Source organism: Diadema antillarum, unplaced genomic scaffold (assembly GCF_040938485.1).
Source record: "Diadema antillarum isolate AM-2024a unplaced genomic scaffold, OU_Dant_1.0 seq00001097_RagTag, whole genome shotgun sequence".
Taxonomy (NCBI): domain Eukaryota; kingdom Metazoa; phylum Echinodermata; class Echinoidea; order Diadematoida; family Diadematidae; genus Diadema; species Diadema antillarum.
In genome coordinates, this window is record NW_027271914.1 from 285,411 (window position 1) to 301,920 (window position 16,510).

General features: G+C 40.5%; 1 protein-coding gene across 1 annotated transcript; it reads right to left on the reverse strand.

Moving 5' to 3' along the window:
* Window positions 1-706: 706 nt before the first annotated feature.
* On the reverse strand, window positions 707-13,991 carry LOC139743565 (GDP-fucose protein O-fucosyltransferase 1-like). Its single transcript, XM_071654046.1, has 8 exons — window positions 13,850-13,991; window positions 11,595-11,758; window positions 5,249-5,425; window positions 4,381-4,505; window positions 3,275-3,467; window positions 2,263-2,394; window positions 1,619-1,717; window positions 707-901 (listed from the first exon to the last, which is right to left on the reverse strand). Exons 1-8 carry the CDS (start codon window positions 13,989-13,991, stop codon window positions 707-709), a joined length of 1,227 nt encoding a protein of 408 aa, XP_071510147.1.
* Window positions 13,992-16,510: the final 2,519 nt, after the last annotated feature.

A 16,510-nucleotide genomic window follows, 5' to 3' on the forward strand; every position in this document is an offset into this window, starting at 1 on the left:
GGCCTTTAAATTCACAGAGATGGGCATCTGAGAAACAGTGGACTCCCGTTACAACAAACATGGTTAAAACGAAATTCCGGTTACAACGAAGTCAAAATTCAGGCTGCAACATTATCCGCACTATGTTTTGTATTGTTTATTAATTTTGTTCCGTTACAACAAAATTTCGATATAACGAAAGAACACTTTGTTTTAACGGGCGTCCACTCTATAAATGTTATTCATGTAATCCTTACAATTAGTGCTTGTCAGCACATCCGTGCGACTCTCTGACTGTCTATTATTTTGGCAATGTAGAAAAAGGTTGTTAATCATACTTTTCAATGCAAATACTGATTCAAATGGATGCTTTCCAAGTGTTAATTGGCGGATCATTCTAGTCTCTTGGTCTATATCTATACCTAAGTTCATTCTTTATTTGGACATGATTGATGAATGCCATAGATTGTTACGTCCGGCAAGCTTATGCATTATGTTGCTTGAAAAACGAGTGAAATGCAACCAACTGAAAAAAATAATGGAAAGGTCACTGTACCTTATACGAATATGCACATGAGCTGTAACTCCGAACAGGCGTGTAAATGATGGCCTATAGTTTTGATTTAATGTTTAACAGTAGCAAAATATCCCTATTTTGCAGGATTTGATTGGCTAACTGGAAAGACAATCAACATCAGCATATACTGTATTCAAAGACCGTCCTGGCTCAGAACTCGTCGTGCACGGTGTACTTGTTTCTCTTGCTCATACCCAGGTAGGAGGTGCCCAGCCCCGCCTCGTCTCTATGGCGACGCACAAAGGCGGTAAAGGCGCTGACACAGTTTCCGAGAAAGTGGTCGGCCTCGCCCAGCACATACATGTCACTTTGAGGCTTTTCCGGGTCAAGGGTCACCACTCTTAACTACAGAGAGAGAAGAAAGTAATGGATATTATATGCAAAGTTGTATGAATTTATGGTAAGAAACCATTAATGTCCATGGAAAAACGCGGAATGAACAGTGAGGCAGTTACTTCACTTCGATATCACTTTGAGTCATTATTGTTTTACATTAGAAGGGAAAAGAGCGACGACGTGCATTATGTATAGCTGATACTTATACTAATATACACAATAACGACACTTAGGCAACAAATGTAGCAAGTAAACGTTTGAGATATAAAATGTCATGGTGGTAGTAACCAGCAATCATAAAGAATAGTAAAAAATATTTACATTATTCTCTTGTAATGTTTTTGTCACTAATGTGATGACGCAAGGACGCAATTTGATTATAAGGTAACCTTATTCATGTCAAAATATAGCAAGATTACGAGATAGGCCAACTTGCCCAATTTCTACAACATCGCAATTCAATTGCTGAACACGATTGCAACAAAGCCGATAGAATTACTGGAAGCTAATGAAAAAAAAAATAGAACAAGAAAACAAAAGAAAATGGCGATATCGACGGGGATAGTGATATCAAGCGATATGAACGAAAGAAGTTGTGAGATCATTTTGTAGCATTACGTGCAGTATTCAGGGACTACTTTCCCGCCTATATATTGTAGACTTAAGGAACAGACATTTGTCATTAAAAAATATGACATAAGAAGGCCTTTTATCCCATACACTTACGTCTGGAAACTCCTGTTGCAAATCGTCTTGCATCGATACGTGATCGGTTGCGATGAATATCGTTTTGATGTCCGGTTCTTTCTCTAAAAGAGCTTGAACCTGCGTTCAGAATGGAACATAAGGACGACAGGAAAAATATAAGGAAGACGGCATTCAAGCACATCATGTTAAGAAACGCGATAAACGCCAGTGTTTATGAGTTTAGTTTCGTGTGATGTAGTATATGGCAAACCGGCCAAAAGAGAGTGGAATCCTCCATCGGTTCAGATGTTTCATCAAGAAGGTTTATGAAGAAAACGATTGAATGTCAGGACGTGACTTTCTCTGTTTTTTTAAATCTTTAAAAAAAAAAACACGATTTGGAACACCAATCAAACTTTAAAAAACAAAGGAAAATCGAGGTAAGCGTTCACGTGGTTAAAACGTATTTGGTAGGCTACTTGATAAAAAAAAAATGTTCTGACATGCTCCTACGTCATAGCTTTGCTACTGTACCTGTTTTAGGTCCAGTTATCATTCAGAAGAAGCATTACTTTGTGATTGGTCAGTTCTTTCTTTCTTTCTTTCTTTTTTTTCTCCCACCGTGAACGCTTCCGGATTGGACGGATTAATGCAGTGGGCGTGGCCTACGCGAGAAGCCTCACCTCTTCGATAACCAGCTCCTCCGACTGCATGCAGAGCTGCCTGTACACGTTGGTCTTGGAATGCAGCCCCAGGCACTGGTGGGAAGACAGGAGGCGTTGCATCGAGCCGTCGGCAAGGTCACAGGTGCGCGCCTGCGTACGTAGAAAGCGGAAGGGCGTGGCGATTAAGGAATTAGGGCGGGACGTTCGTCACAACTATTGTATACTACAGTCGTGTATTATTTCGTAGATGACCATGAACTTTTTTTCCCGATCAAATCGCACTGACATTGCATGGCTATAGTCTATAATCTAGAAATTACAGACCCTTACAATTTGTATGCCCTGACAACTTGCCAAGACGCAAACACTTGAAGATTGTCTGTAAGAAGTCTGATCTCAAAGAGGGACGGGATTTTGTTCATGGGATCTTGAATTTACAATCTATAATAGAAAACCATGGATGGCCAATGCAATGGAAACGCGTTTTCAAATACTGAAGTAGTTACGTTTGTAACAGAGATTTCGAACGATTGATATTCATCAAATTATTTCTTGCTTGAAAGAGTGAGTTCCCTACAATTAAATATTACGAAATTTGGGCTTGTGCTATATTTCCTTTCCCAACTACCGTCCAAAGCAGTCAACAATGTGGCGTAGGGCTTGTTGCTGTAATGTAAGTTGCATTGAAGAGAGCTCTCGCAAAGAGAAGGTAAACAGTGCTGGTTAACCTATTAGTATAACTGACTGGGGACGGAAGTTGCTACGAGCTTGACAGTTTTTGCGTTTAATCGTAACTTTCTAACAGACAGCCAAGTGGTTGCAGTTATACTGTGAATTGCAAGTTGCAATAATTGTAAGTTACAGTAATTGCAAATGTTATGCAACGACTTGGATAGTCACGAACGATTTGTTGTTGTGGTTGCTTCCACGGTTATCGCAATTATTGCAACTTTATATAAGTCGCAAACGTCTTTCTGAAATGGACCCTCATATAGGACTACCAACCAGTACCCGAGCTTTCGACGCTTACCCAGTCTGCCCCGTTGCGGAGGTGCAACCCGACGTAGGGCCTCTGGATGTTCTCTTCGATGTACTTGTCGCCCTCGGCTATGATGTCGGCTGACCACTGCAGGAAGCCGTGGAGGAAGTTCTTGTCCGGCGGCAACGGGTTGGTGGTCGGGGCGTTCATGAAGGCGAGTACGGGATGTTCCGAAGGCGGGAACCTGAATTCAAGCACATAATCATTCACCATTGATGTTTCAATATACAAATGTTTAATGCCTTGAAACGTGGTGGCGCATATTCATTGTGCTAAACGCAAATCATACTGAGGAAAAGTGAGCTTTAGATCTGAGACGCGAACGCTAGAACGACGCTAATTAGTCCAAAAAAAAAATGGTGTTCTGTTCTGCATATGGTGCGAAGACAGCTGTTTCCATTGTAGTGAGAGGAAGCGTTGTCTTAGCGTTGGCGTCGCAGATCAACAACAACAACAACAAAAAAAAAACAACTCGTTTTCATAGAATTGAAAACAACAACAAAGGTAATATGCTGGATGTAACCTGAAAATCTATATCGAGTTGTATATAGTATTGTTAATCTGCGATTGTTAGAACAGCTACTTGTACGCCAACTATGTGTTTGGTGTAAAGCCGACAAGACTGCTGCTCAGCATCTAACATAAACAAGGGGCTAAGAATTTCGATAGCCAATACACAATAGCTACCAAAACAAAAGGAAAGAAATCACACGGTATGCATCATTATTAATCTTTCGATCCCCTCCTAAAAAAAACTAAAGAAATAGATAAAAAAATGCCAATACTACTTCCAGATAGCAGACCATAAAGCGTTGTTTCATTACTGCTGTAAATCTATGAACAAAAATGAATCCATGTCAACACTGTACATGTATTACCTCGAATAGGGGCGAAATATTATAACTTTGTCACTTGAACACATACACACACATACACACACTTACATACAAAGACAAAATTGTATGAAACACATATAACACCAAAGGTATAGGGTCCTACTATTTTTAATGATTTCAAGCCAAATTAACAACTGGTTCAGACCAAAAAGACTCATTCAAAATCTGTTCAAAATAAATCCTGTTACCATGGAAACTTACGTGTCGCCCCACATCACCCTCCAAGGTTCGTAGTCCACGTTGTAATGGAGGTCGCCTGACCAGATCTCGGACTTGACGAATTCGATGTTTTGCGCAGCCCAGAAAGTTCCAAACGGATTTCCGGTCTAAAATAAAGAGAGATTAGGAAATGACGGCTAACACGTAATCACTTTCAATTAATATTCTCAGATTCTTTTTTTTTTATAAGTCACTAGTACTAATCCTTTATATCCCCAATAAGTTCTATAGCGTAACGATTTTGCTTTCACCATCGCAGCAAGCTTCCCACGTTCCCACAAATGTCCCCAGAACTGACATCAACAAATGAATGCTTCACCGATTTAACTGCATTGGCTTATGTGCCACTATTAGGCCCTGTAGCGATTATTCGACGCCCCCACTAACTCTATGCTTGCCATCACGACACTCTACCAACATAGCATTCATAATATACAAAAGTTAGCCTGGTTTATATATATTTCGCTTGGTCGAGCACGCACTAATATATCATCAATGCCATCAGAAAAGTCAAATGGTAATGACATAACCATTTTCACCTCCACAATTATCACTTCTATAACCAACGCTAGCTCAGTTGCTGTCACCGCCATCACTATACCAAACATAACCACCTCCCATTACCAACCTACTACATATCAGAATGAAAACACCTTTAACAACCATCACCACCACCACCACCACCATGCACCTCAATCCATGACCGCTACAGTTTCTACCACTGCTGCAACACCATGGCAAATCACCACCATCACCACCACCATCACCACCACCATCATCACTACCACCACCGCCACCACTACTACCATCATCACCACTGCGAGCCCTCCCTCATCCGCGATTGCCTCACCCTGGGACAGATTCCGCCGTTGCCCTCGGCGGCCTTGCTGGAGCAGTAGGCGACCCGCTGGTCGAGCGGCCAGTGCGTGGGGGCCAGCTCGAACATGAAGTCCTCGAATGTGACGATGTGCTGGTGGTACTCGCGGAGCTTCTCGATGTCGAAGTAATCCTTCACCGGTATATAAAGCTACGATGTCGGAAAGAGTATAGGAGGAAACACATGATTTCAAAATATATTTTTACCAATTCTTTAGACATTGCTGATATTGTTTTGTCTCGATCGTAACAACTAGACCTACAGGGTCAACATGCAAAAATGATAGATTATGTTAAAAATACTATAACCTGACAAGAACTTTTCCCCTCATCGTAGGCCTACGACTCGCTAAATTGACTGACGTAAATTAGTTCATGCAATTCACAACGATATGTGTATTATGTTCTAATTGAAAGTGTTTCATATATCTTCGTCTGCTGACTCAACAACAGTTCATAATGTAGGTCACAGTGATATTAAATGATTATTGTATCTAAAACTGAGGAGAATTTGTTTTTAAAACAGATCGGATAGGAATAGAAGACGTATTTCTACTCAAAACACAAATCTACATTTTCTCCGGATCCAATCGAAGTGAGTATTAAACCATATACCTTTACACAAACTAATTACAAAGGATAGCAAAGCATAAAGGAAATTAATATCCTCTTGTCTAAAAGTTGTGCGTGCAATAGCAGATGTTCTCTTAAATTACGCCTTTAAACTAAAGGCTTCAGATCTTATATACTTGTCTCTACTATATCTTACGTTATCTTTCGTTCTGCCGACTACGTGTTGGTAGTCAATGAAGGGAGGGAGGACGAGCACGCGATCGAGAGTCTTAGCGAAAAACATCGTGCCTAGCAGCAGATCCACTTGGTTACTGAATCGGCCTGCAGGTGGGGAGAAAGATCCAATTTTTGGAAGATTATTCATAATAATAGCCCCAGCACAGATCAAAGCTCCTTGTCCAACGCAAAAAGGGGAGGAGACAATTCTATTACATAACACTTCGTACAAGCTTTCAGAGGGTTAGCATATTCCTGCGTGCTTTGGCAGAGAGATCACACCAAGGAAATTCAAAGTCTTTTATTATGATAATGAGTTTGGCACCCCAGTCCCTATAAATAGCAGGTATTCCCACTATTCGACATCTTTTCTTCGTGTGTTCGGCAGAGAGTTAGCTTGCACAGTGCAACTGTGCGTTATAAGCTTCGCTTACTGATCTTTTTCGACGTATGACAAACCTGAGTGATACAGAAGACAACGGTTCACAGCCGCCGGTAACGGGGCTGTATATCAGGTAGAGAGAGCTGCGGTCTTATCTTTCGGCGCAGAAGAGTGAGATTCAACGTTTATCGGCCCAATTATCTCGCTTTATGGATGGACAGATGTCTGTCTCCAAAACCTCTGAGCCAGCCCGCCATGCGCTGCATGCGGGAGCACTTCAGACTGGCTCCTTCGCGGTGTGACCGCGAAGTTGATTTACTGAGCACTTTGTGGAGTCAGTCAGCCAGAATTGTGCAACCACTCACCTGCTCAGCTCCGACCGGAAGGCGGAGTTCGAGAGCTTAGTGCAGGAAGCACAGCTCGTGGGAGGCAGTGCAAACGCCGCTCCGGGAGCTGCAGACAGCAGCTATAGGGAGCAACGGTCAGTCCATTCAGCCCCCGTTGCTTGACTGGCGGTCAACGGAGTTACTCTGTGCGGTAAAATCCTCGTATGAGATGAACATGAGACCCGAGAGGAGCTCAAACTTGCTTTCAATCAGAAGTACAGGGGCATAATAATTTATGCAGTAGATCGATCTCCATAGGGAAAACGCTATTTGAGAAAGACTTGCGAACAACATGAAAAATGCTGGCGAGTCGCCCCTCGTGCGTGGGCCAAAAAGTCACCTTCTTCGACCGACCGCGTCGTCGGTCGTTCGGTAGCACGCGGATAGAACATACCGTCATATTTTCCAGCAACGCACCATCTAAGGTAGAAAAACTAGTAAGTCCCCGTTTACATGCGGGACGACTCAGATTTTTCAAAGAGACGTGGTCTCTCATTATTTCTGATCCCTGGATTTCAGACACTACATGTATTTGCTGTTACAAGATCTTATTTGACGGTTATCCCAACAAAAATTATTCCTCGTCAATTACTACTGTCGGAGGAGGAAAATGCGGCAATTAATTTGGAATTTCTTTCGTTGCTAACCAGAAAGGGGCAACATCAGAAATTTCCCATGGGGAAGTTTCATTTCTGTCCACTATATTCACAGTTCCAAAGAAAACCGAGGATCTCAGATCCTTCATTGATTTGAAAAATCTGAACTCGTTCGTTCAGTATGAGCATTTCAAGATGGAAATTTTTCGAAATGTTAAAGAAATCCTAATCAATGCAATCCGACTACTTAACGTCACTGGATCTCAAGGATGCATATTTTTCCATTCCTATTCATGAAGATTATCAAAGTATTTGTTCTACGTGGAATGGTCGTTTTTATTGTCTTACTTGCTTACCCTCTGGGTTAAGTTCAGCGCCAAGGGTATTTACTAAAGGAATGAAACCCGTTATTGCTTCTCTTAGAAGCAGAGGCATGAGAATAATGATTTATTTGGACGATATTTTAATTGTTTGCCCGCTCTAAAGAGGAGAGTATTGCTAACACGAACTGTGCTTTGGATTTACTGGCATCATTGGGATTGTCATTAATTTTGGGAAGTCACAACATCTCCGACCTACTTAGGCTTTAATTTGGTGGCGAGCCATCTAGACAAAAAAAAATGACAAGATAAGGAATCTTGGGCATCCTATTTTGTCGTCTCCCTCGACAAAAATTCGAGATTTAGCAAAGTTCATTGGTTTCTTTCTTCTCCATTTGACCCCGTACCGGCGGGTCGTTGGCATTATCGTGTTCTAGAGTCGTGCAGAACCAAAGCAGTGCAAGAATCAGGTGGTAATTTTGATGCATCTCTTTCATCCAATAAACAATAATGCCATTGAAGAAATTCGTTGGTGGCTTCCCTTGCCATGCAAGGAATTTGGGTCCTGCATCGACATTCCTGTCATCCATTGACAATATTCGTACAGATGCCAGCACCTCAAGATGGGGTACACTCTGTGTAAATGATAATTCCTTTGCTCAAGGTGTCTGGTCTCGAGAGGAAGCTAATCTGCATATCAATGCGCTAGAATTACTGGCTATTCATCGAGGCCTTGCCTCCCTGTGCAACACCTCCCATAAGCAACACATTCATATTAAGTCAGATAACAGTGCAGCTGTCAGTTACGTCAGGAAAATGAGTGGTAGTATTCCATTACTTAATAAGCTGTCATATGACATTTGGGCGTGGTCGCTGGGTCGCTACTCTTGGCCGCTACTCTTGGCTATCTGTTTCCCACTTGGTTGGTGTTGCTCATATAGAAGCAGATAATTAATCTATCTCGGAGAGATATGGAGAATTAAATTAGTCTTCGTCCTGATATATATTTTCGTTGCTCTTATCTATACCTTCCTTCAGACCCGAAATTGATCTTTTCGCATCCAGTGCCAATAGGAAATTGGCTACGTACTTGTCTTGGGAACAAGACCCCTAAGGCCATCGATGCCTTTTCAATATCATGGGAATTTTTACATCCCTACTTTGTTTTTCCTCCACTTTGTTTTTGCCTACTTTCCAGGGTCCTTCCCAAGTCCGCAGGGACAATATTAACTGCCAGAGAGCAGTCTCGATCACGATCACCCCCTTTGTGGAGGACACAATCGTGGCTACCGCTCACCCGCGATCCTGGCAGCCCCACCCCTCCTACCAGGGGACTGCCTGGTTCCCCTTCCCATTCCAATGCCCGAGCTGAGGTTACTCGCCTGACCCAGGGAGATATCTCCTCCCACCTCCCTGCCTGACCTATCTCAGCGAACGTTGGCGAGCATTAGGAATTTCAGAGCACACTTCCGAGCTCAGCGCAAATTCATGGCACAACACCAAAAAACATTATAACTCAGCTTGAAAGCAGTGGATTAGTTGATGCCGCAAACAATCGCTTGAGCCATTTAGTTCATCTATCACCAATATCGTAATGTCTGTCTGACCAGCATGTGTTAGGGGAAAATACAGTTAAGGTAGATTCGTATCGATCAGCCTTGTCATCTGTGCTGCCCTCTTCTGACGGGTTTTCCGTGGGAAATCACCCGTTTGTAGTACCTGTGTTGAAAGGTAGAACCTCCCAAACCACGGTACACCACCACATTTCTTAAGTTTCTCAATTATGTTCATTAGGTAATAATGCAAGACTGTTACTTCTAAGCGAGAATTTGATTGCCCTGGCGACTCTTGTTTCAACACAGAGATTGCAGACTTCTGAGTTTTTTGGACATTACATAATGTCAATTCCTAATGACAGTACAGTCTTTCAAGGGGTTGAGTTATTGAAAACAACTACAGAAGAAGGGTATTGCCAACCTATCTATTAAATTGTCTTCTTTCTTCACACACGAGAAGTTGTGTGTTTTATCAGTGCTCATGGAGTACTTAAGTCGAAAAGAACCCTTGCGTCAGGTTCACGGTGTGACTAAACTTTTTATTTCTACTAGAAAACCTCACAAAGAAGTAATCACTTCTACCCTGTCTAGGTGGTAAAAGGGCACATTGAATAAGCAGGCATAGATACATCGGTTTTCTGCTCACATTTGCCGCAGTGCCTCGAGTACTGCAGCTTTTAGTCAAGGCGTCACCATTGAGGAGTTGCCAATGCCAAAACCTTTCGAGATTTTTATTTTAAGCCAGTTCAAGAAGCAAAATTCGCTTCATCCATTCTCAGCTCATCTTCACAAGTTATAAGGAAGATGGGGGACACAATACGTATGTAACTCACAGAAGCTGTCAAAACTATGCTGTTCTTTCCTCCTTGTGATCATGTGTTCATACGGAACATACACCTTGTCATGGTACTACTCAGATTGCTCACGAATAAAATTTGACCTATCATGAACGCCCATGTGCAGCAGTTTTTTTTTTGTTTCATTTGCCTGAAACATATCTCAATTGACAGTTTCTGCGTATTACTTTGAAGATGCTAACCCTCTGAAAGCTTGTACGAAGTGTTATGTAATAGAATTCCTAAATTATGCGAATAATATTATGAAGTATAATTAGAATTCTATTAATAACAATGAAGTCCAAGATGAAGAGGGTCCCACCCAACGCGTTGCGGGTTCATAACATATTGTTTGATAACCCTCCCTCTCTCTTCTCGTCACAGAAACTGTCAACTCATTTGCCATACTACCTGCGGTCGCAACTTCCGTAACCAGGCTCATTACTTTACTGTCTGGCTTCATGCCTGTAAGATATATATGACTGATCCGGATGAATGATTGTTGATAAGTATTCTGTTCAATGTTAGTGGAGACTGACGTTGAGTGATCGTGTGAATGTTTGGATACTGCCTCGTATACTGTACTTTAAAAAGATGTCGAATAGTGGGAATACCTGCTATTTATAGGGACTGGGGTGCCAAACTCATTATCATAACAAAAGACTTTGAATTTCCTTGGTGTGATCTCTCTGCCAAAGCATGCAGGAATATGCTAACCCTCTTCATCTTGTACTTCATTGTTATTAATAGAATTCTAATTATACTTCATAATATTATTCGCATAATTTAGGAATTCTTGAAGATGATAAGTTAATGATTCTGATTGTAGACGTGCATTATTTGTTATTTTTATAATTATAATGTCGTTTAAAGAAGAACAACCTGATCATGACGGAAGGTGAATCACGTTTGAACAAGGAGCCAGTGAAATGAGTTTCTGTAAGGACTCATGCAGGAAGTAATCACATAATTTATGGCTGTATCCTCACTCCCTTCACCATTGACTACCAACACAATGAAGAATTGTAGCGACATTCAGCGCCGGTTTCATTGCCTTTGTATAAATCCAAAGAAGTTTACTTTTCTGCATTGCATACTCCTTATAAGCAACACGGATCTATACGACCATTGAAAAAAGAAACACGATTTCGAAACGACCTGACCCTTAACTTCTTATCAAAACCAGATCGTCAAAGGACAAAATTTTAAGGAATATCGAATCCTCGTTGATGCGATATTGTTGGCCTTATCTAGAAAAGTTTAGAATGAAAGTTTGTCCCTCAAATACATTCGCTTGGCGATGATATAAAATTGTTATGAACAGATGTATAATAGCAGTCTTTTTCACATTCATTTGTTTTTTGGTGGTGGTACATCTATACAAAATAAGGCAATGCAAAGGCCGAATGTCGCTACTTGTACTATTCTTTTTAGACAAAACGTCGTCGTGGTTACGTTTTCCTGTTTCGTTCTGGACGAAACCTGCAGGCCGAACTGGTGCTTGTGTGTCTTGCGTCCACATGGGTAGTTGATGAATGGCGGCAAAATTAATACTCGGTCGATACTTTTAGCAAAATACAAAGTACCCAATAGTTGCTCCACTTGACCGGAAAACTGACCTGTTCAGAAGAATGGAAGGCACTGTATCATGAGTACTATGATGGCAAGAGTGTGACTACATCGCGAAATATACACGTACTCTTCCCTTTGCTTGGACAGTGTTTGGAGGCAAGTTATATATACAATGTACAGTGAACTCCGGTTATAACGAAGTCCTCGGGGATGGCAATTTTCTTTCGTTATACCGAAATTTCGTTATAACCGAACAAACAAATTCATAAACAATAAAAAACATAGAGCAGATAATGCTGCAGTCTAAATTTTTACTTCGTTGTAATTGACATTTCGTTATAACCATGATCTCTATATAACGGGAGTGCACTGTATAGGTGGAAACCACGATAAGGTGCAACTCGTACGACTTCTAGAATGACAATGATGCTGTACAAAAGTTCCTCCATTTGTGTTGGAACATTCTACCAATTGAATGGTCATTTGATGAATTGCTGCATCATTAAGAATCATATCTGTCTTCATTTATTTTGGATTTTCGAAGGAATTTTTAACTCATTAACAAAAATAACGAAGGCATACAGACACGCCGTATACACACAAACACACATACTATAGCATTCCACATAGCTTTCTTCAAAAGGTAAAACAATGTTGTGCCTTGATTGTTTCTTGTCCCGGGATGACTGCGATAATAAGTCACTGTCGCATCGTTATCTTCATCATCATTATTATTATTATCATCATCATCATCATCATCATAGTATTATTATCATCGTCATTACTACGATTCATTTTCTTCTTCTTCTTCTTCTTCTTCTTCTTCTTCTTCTTCTTCTTCTTCTTCTTCTTCGTCTTCTTCTTCTTCTTCTTCTTCTTCTTCTTCTTCTTCAGTCTTCTTCTTCTTCTTCTTCTATGCCAGCCTGTCACGAAGATGATTCAATGTGGGTACAAGGTAGGTGGGACACCTACAAATGTATGATAAATTCAGTTATTGTCATCATCGTCATCATTAATACATTGCCATTATATCATCATTTTCTTGTTGTTTTTGTTATTATCATTAAATCAGTTATTACGATTATTACAGTGTTATCGTCACGTATTATATTCTTATTCGTCCACAAATGACAATTCTTTCCAATCGGTGCTGTTATACTATTAGGAAATATAGTTGTCGTCCATCGGTAGTTAGGCAATGCAAACACATACAAACACATACTTGCTCGCAAACATCCACACAGCTATCGAGTAAAGGCATCGCAGAATACTAGTATTTCAGTCCGTGGATTTCAGTCAACATAATAAAAGCAACTTATTCATTCGATTTCTAAAGCTCACCGAATAGACCAATTCATATTTTTGATAATAAAATACCTCACCAGCACTATAGGTCATTATGAATATTTCCTACAACATCATATGATAAAATGCTACAATATTATGATACAATCCATATGGAATATCAATGTTGCATGGTATTGGGATATCTTGTTGGGATCGACTAGTTTCGTAAGTCATGCGTGTGTCATAATTTTCCGTCTTTACGCAAATGACTGAACACGCTTTATTATTTTCAAACGTCATTAGCAGAGCGAGGCGGTTGTCTGTGGTAACCGTACACTGCACCTGCAGCATTATAATTCATGATGATTATGTTATCAAAATATAGAAATGTGTACGAAATGCCTACAGCAGACAGCACGTATTGTCGTGCTAGAACGGTAAAATGTACTTATAGCAGAAGGAATCTCCTTCAACGCTCGAACGTATTCCAACTGACTTTCCTTGCCGTTGTGTTTTAAGATAAGTGTGATAAACTTCATCCCTGGATCAGGTCGATGTACTGCTTTCTTAGAACATCATATGTTATATAGATTCTAGGCCTGTAAATACCGCTGGAAATTAAATCAAAAGTGGTTGCCATAGCAAATAGGCTATAGAATTTGACAGACGAGATAAAATTGAAAGATCTGAGACGCAATATGTTTCGGGCCTTGCCTTTCTTCAACAACGATGAGAGCTCTAATTAGTGGGTCGATTATCTAGTGTCCAAGATATAGTTCTACTTGTATCCCCGACAACCTGCAATGACGCAGTGAAGAAAGGGATCTGTGTTTGCAAGCCCTGACACTTACCGGAACATGGGCAGTAGAGGATGTAACCCCGCGGGTCCCACTCAAGCTCTGTCCCAACGTTTCGGGCCAGGACCAGCCGAAAGAGGACTGTCACTGCCAGCAGAGCGCTAGTGATAATGGAGCTTCGATCCAGCACCTTCATGGTTGAATATGTGGCGCACAACCACAGAACGATCACGTCCAACAGTCAACGCTTCTCGCGGCGCCAAACTGAAATGGGAAACCCACCCTGTTTGTAGGATAAATGTACCGTGTACAAGTCTTGAACGATAAAAATCAGCACCGATACTGTTGAACACGAATTGAATACGCAGACCTGAGTAAGGTGTGTTCTTGATTGTGACTCAGATAGTCCACGTTGCACAAGGGGAAAAAGGTGCCTGGCATGTGGTCGAATGAATAGAATCCCTCTCCGGTTCTATTCACGGGTTGTGAAAGGAGGTTTATTAGCATAACAAAGGGCTGTCTATGTAAGGAATATATTCTTCATTCATCATCCAGAGATTGCATATTTGCTCGTGCGGAACCAGGCTTTTGTGAAATTCCACTCCCTAAATTCCCTACAAAGTATATCCAGGGAGGGTCCAAATGAATTGGCGCTTTGACAAGGTTAATACCAAAGAATAAAAACTTCGGTCTTATCTATCGGGGATCAACCTAACCGTTAAAAGAGAGAGAGAGGGAGATGTTACATACACGTGCCATAATCTGTACGGGCCACGTCACTCCAGGTAACACACTGGGAGAAATTATTCATTTTCGGTCAATGTAACGCAAAGCACACAGGCATACAACCTCCTCTTCTTCCACCCCTTCCTCTCCCCTTTCTTTTCAGTCTCTTCCTTTTGTCTCCCTCTTTTTCCTCATCTCTTCTTCTTTCTGTTCTTCTTTTCCTTTTCTTTTCTTCATTTTTTAAAACCAAACACACTTTTCTTTTTGTTTTCTTTCGTTTCTCTTGTTCTGCTTTTTATGTGTTGTTTCTATCATATTATTCTATATTTCCAGGCTTTAGGAATTTGTCATATTGTGAACATCGTGTGCAACTTAAATTACCATTTCTTGCTCACAGGCGCAGGAGGTGTGATAATGTTTGAGGTTTTTTTTTCAATATTTGACTTTTACGTATATATACTCATTTATGATTTTTTTTCACTCAGCTCACAGGAAGTCTAGAGGTCACAGTATGAAAGTGGACAAACAGTATTCTTGGCTTGATGTTAGGATATATTTTTTTCAGCAATAGAGTTGTCTATTTGTGAAATAGTCTTTCTGAACATGTCATCTCAGCAACCTCTGTAAATAGTTTCAAGAATAGATTAGACAAATACTATAATCAAAAACAAAATATGATATCATCTAGTATATAGGCTGATTCTTGAACGCCTCTGTCCTTTCCAACACACTCAACTTGACAAGTCCTCGGATCGAAGTTTGATCGATAAACAGGCATTGTCCTACATCATCGTTGGACTAAAGTAAAGTAAGTAAGTAAAGTATTATATATCTATCTCAAACAGATGGATAATCAAAGATTGCGTTTATGTGACATATTCCTGTCCCTGTATATTTATCATGGCTTTGTGTATATATTATTCGAGTCTCATCTGCGCATGCGCGCCATCCAAGTTTGACACTTGATTTTGTTATCACAGGAGTGGGTACATTCCAAAGGTACATGCATTTTAATACAGGGTTGCTATATCTTTGTGTTCTCAATATTTCAATTTCCTCATTCATCACGGCTGTGTCGTATTCACGGTGTTGTGAGCTTGTCAGTGTGAGGGTGGCCAAAATAGTTCACCAATATTAACATTCTTCTTTTGCATGCCCGTATAGGATTTTCATGGGGGGGGGGGGCAAATTCGGAAATATTGGGCATTAAACTTGTGAGGTAGTGAAGCGACCAAGAGATGTATACAGTCTCGGATTGGTGTGGTCATATGCAGGATATTGTTTTTGTTTGTTTGTGTTTTTTCATACATGCGATAGAGAAGGGGGAGGGGTTGGAAAGGATAAATAGTCCCCTCCCTAAGCTTCGAGTGTATAGGATTCAACGATCTGGTACACACTTGGTGTTTTGGCCAATTTTCAATGCAAAAGTAAGATGATAGTTATTATCATGTGAATTGCAAAAACAAAAACAAAAAAAAGATAAACTTGATTATTTTCTTGTTGCCTGATTAAAAAAAAAAATTATCTGACACAGGATATGTATTTTTAACGTGCGTGTTTTGTTTTGTTTAATAAGCGGATCCTGTTCGCCAGTGATGAGCAAAATGATGGGGGTGTACGATTATTCCTTCCCTCTTGAAAACAACGTTTCGCGGTCCCTGTACAAAATTTCCCTGTATAGTTCAGTGTTAATTCAGTATTTATCTATTGTTCTTGGGGGGACTGCAAATCAGCTATAGTCCCATCTATTTTCAACAAATTTTCGGTAAGTCACAGCATGGTATTTCCATTCATATTATTTTAACAACAAATTGTCTTGATTTTGTATAACATGTGTGTTCTACTGGAATAACATTTTAGTTGGAAATGAAATAAGTGACATGGAAAGAAATGACATTTATGGCATGCAATATAGTTAAGCAAACGTAAAGATCGAAAAGATCGTTGGTCTCTGAAGTAAATGAAATGAAATGAAATGAAATGAAATGA

Coding starts and splice junctions, on each gene's coding strand:
- LOC139743565 (XM_071654046.1), bottom strand. CDS start 13,991: ATGAAGGTGCTGGATCGAAGCTCCATTATCACTAGCGCTCTGCTGGCA. Junction 4,506..5,248: donor ACGGCGGAATCTGTCCCAGG/GTGAGGCAATCG, acceptor TCTTTATTTTAG/ACCGGAAATCCGTTTGGAAC. Junction 3,468..4,380: donor AGGGTGATGTGGGGCGACAC/GTAAGTTTCCAT, acceptor GCTTGAATTCAG/GTTCCCGCCTTCGGAACATC.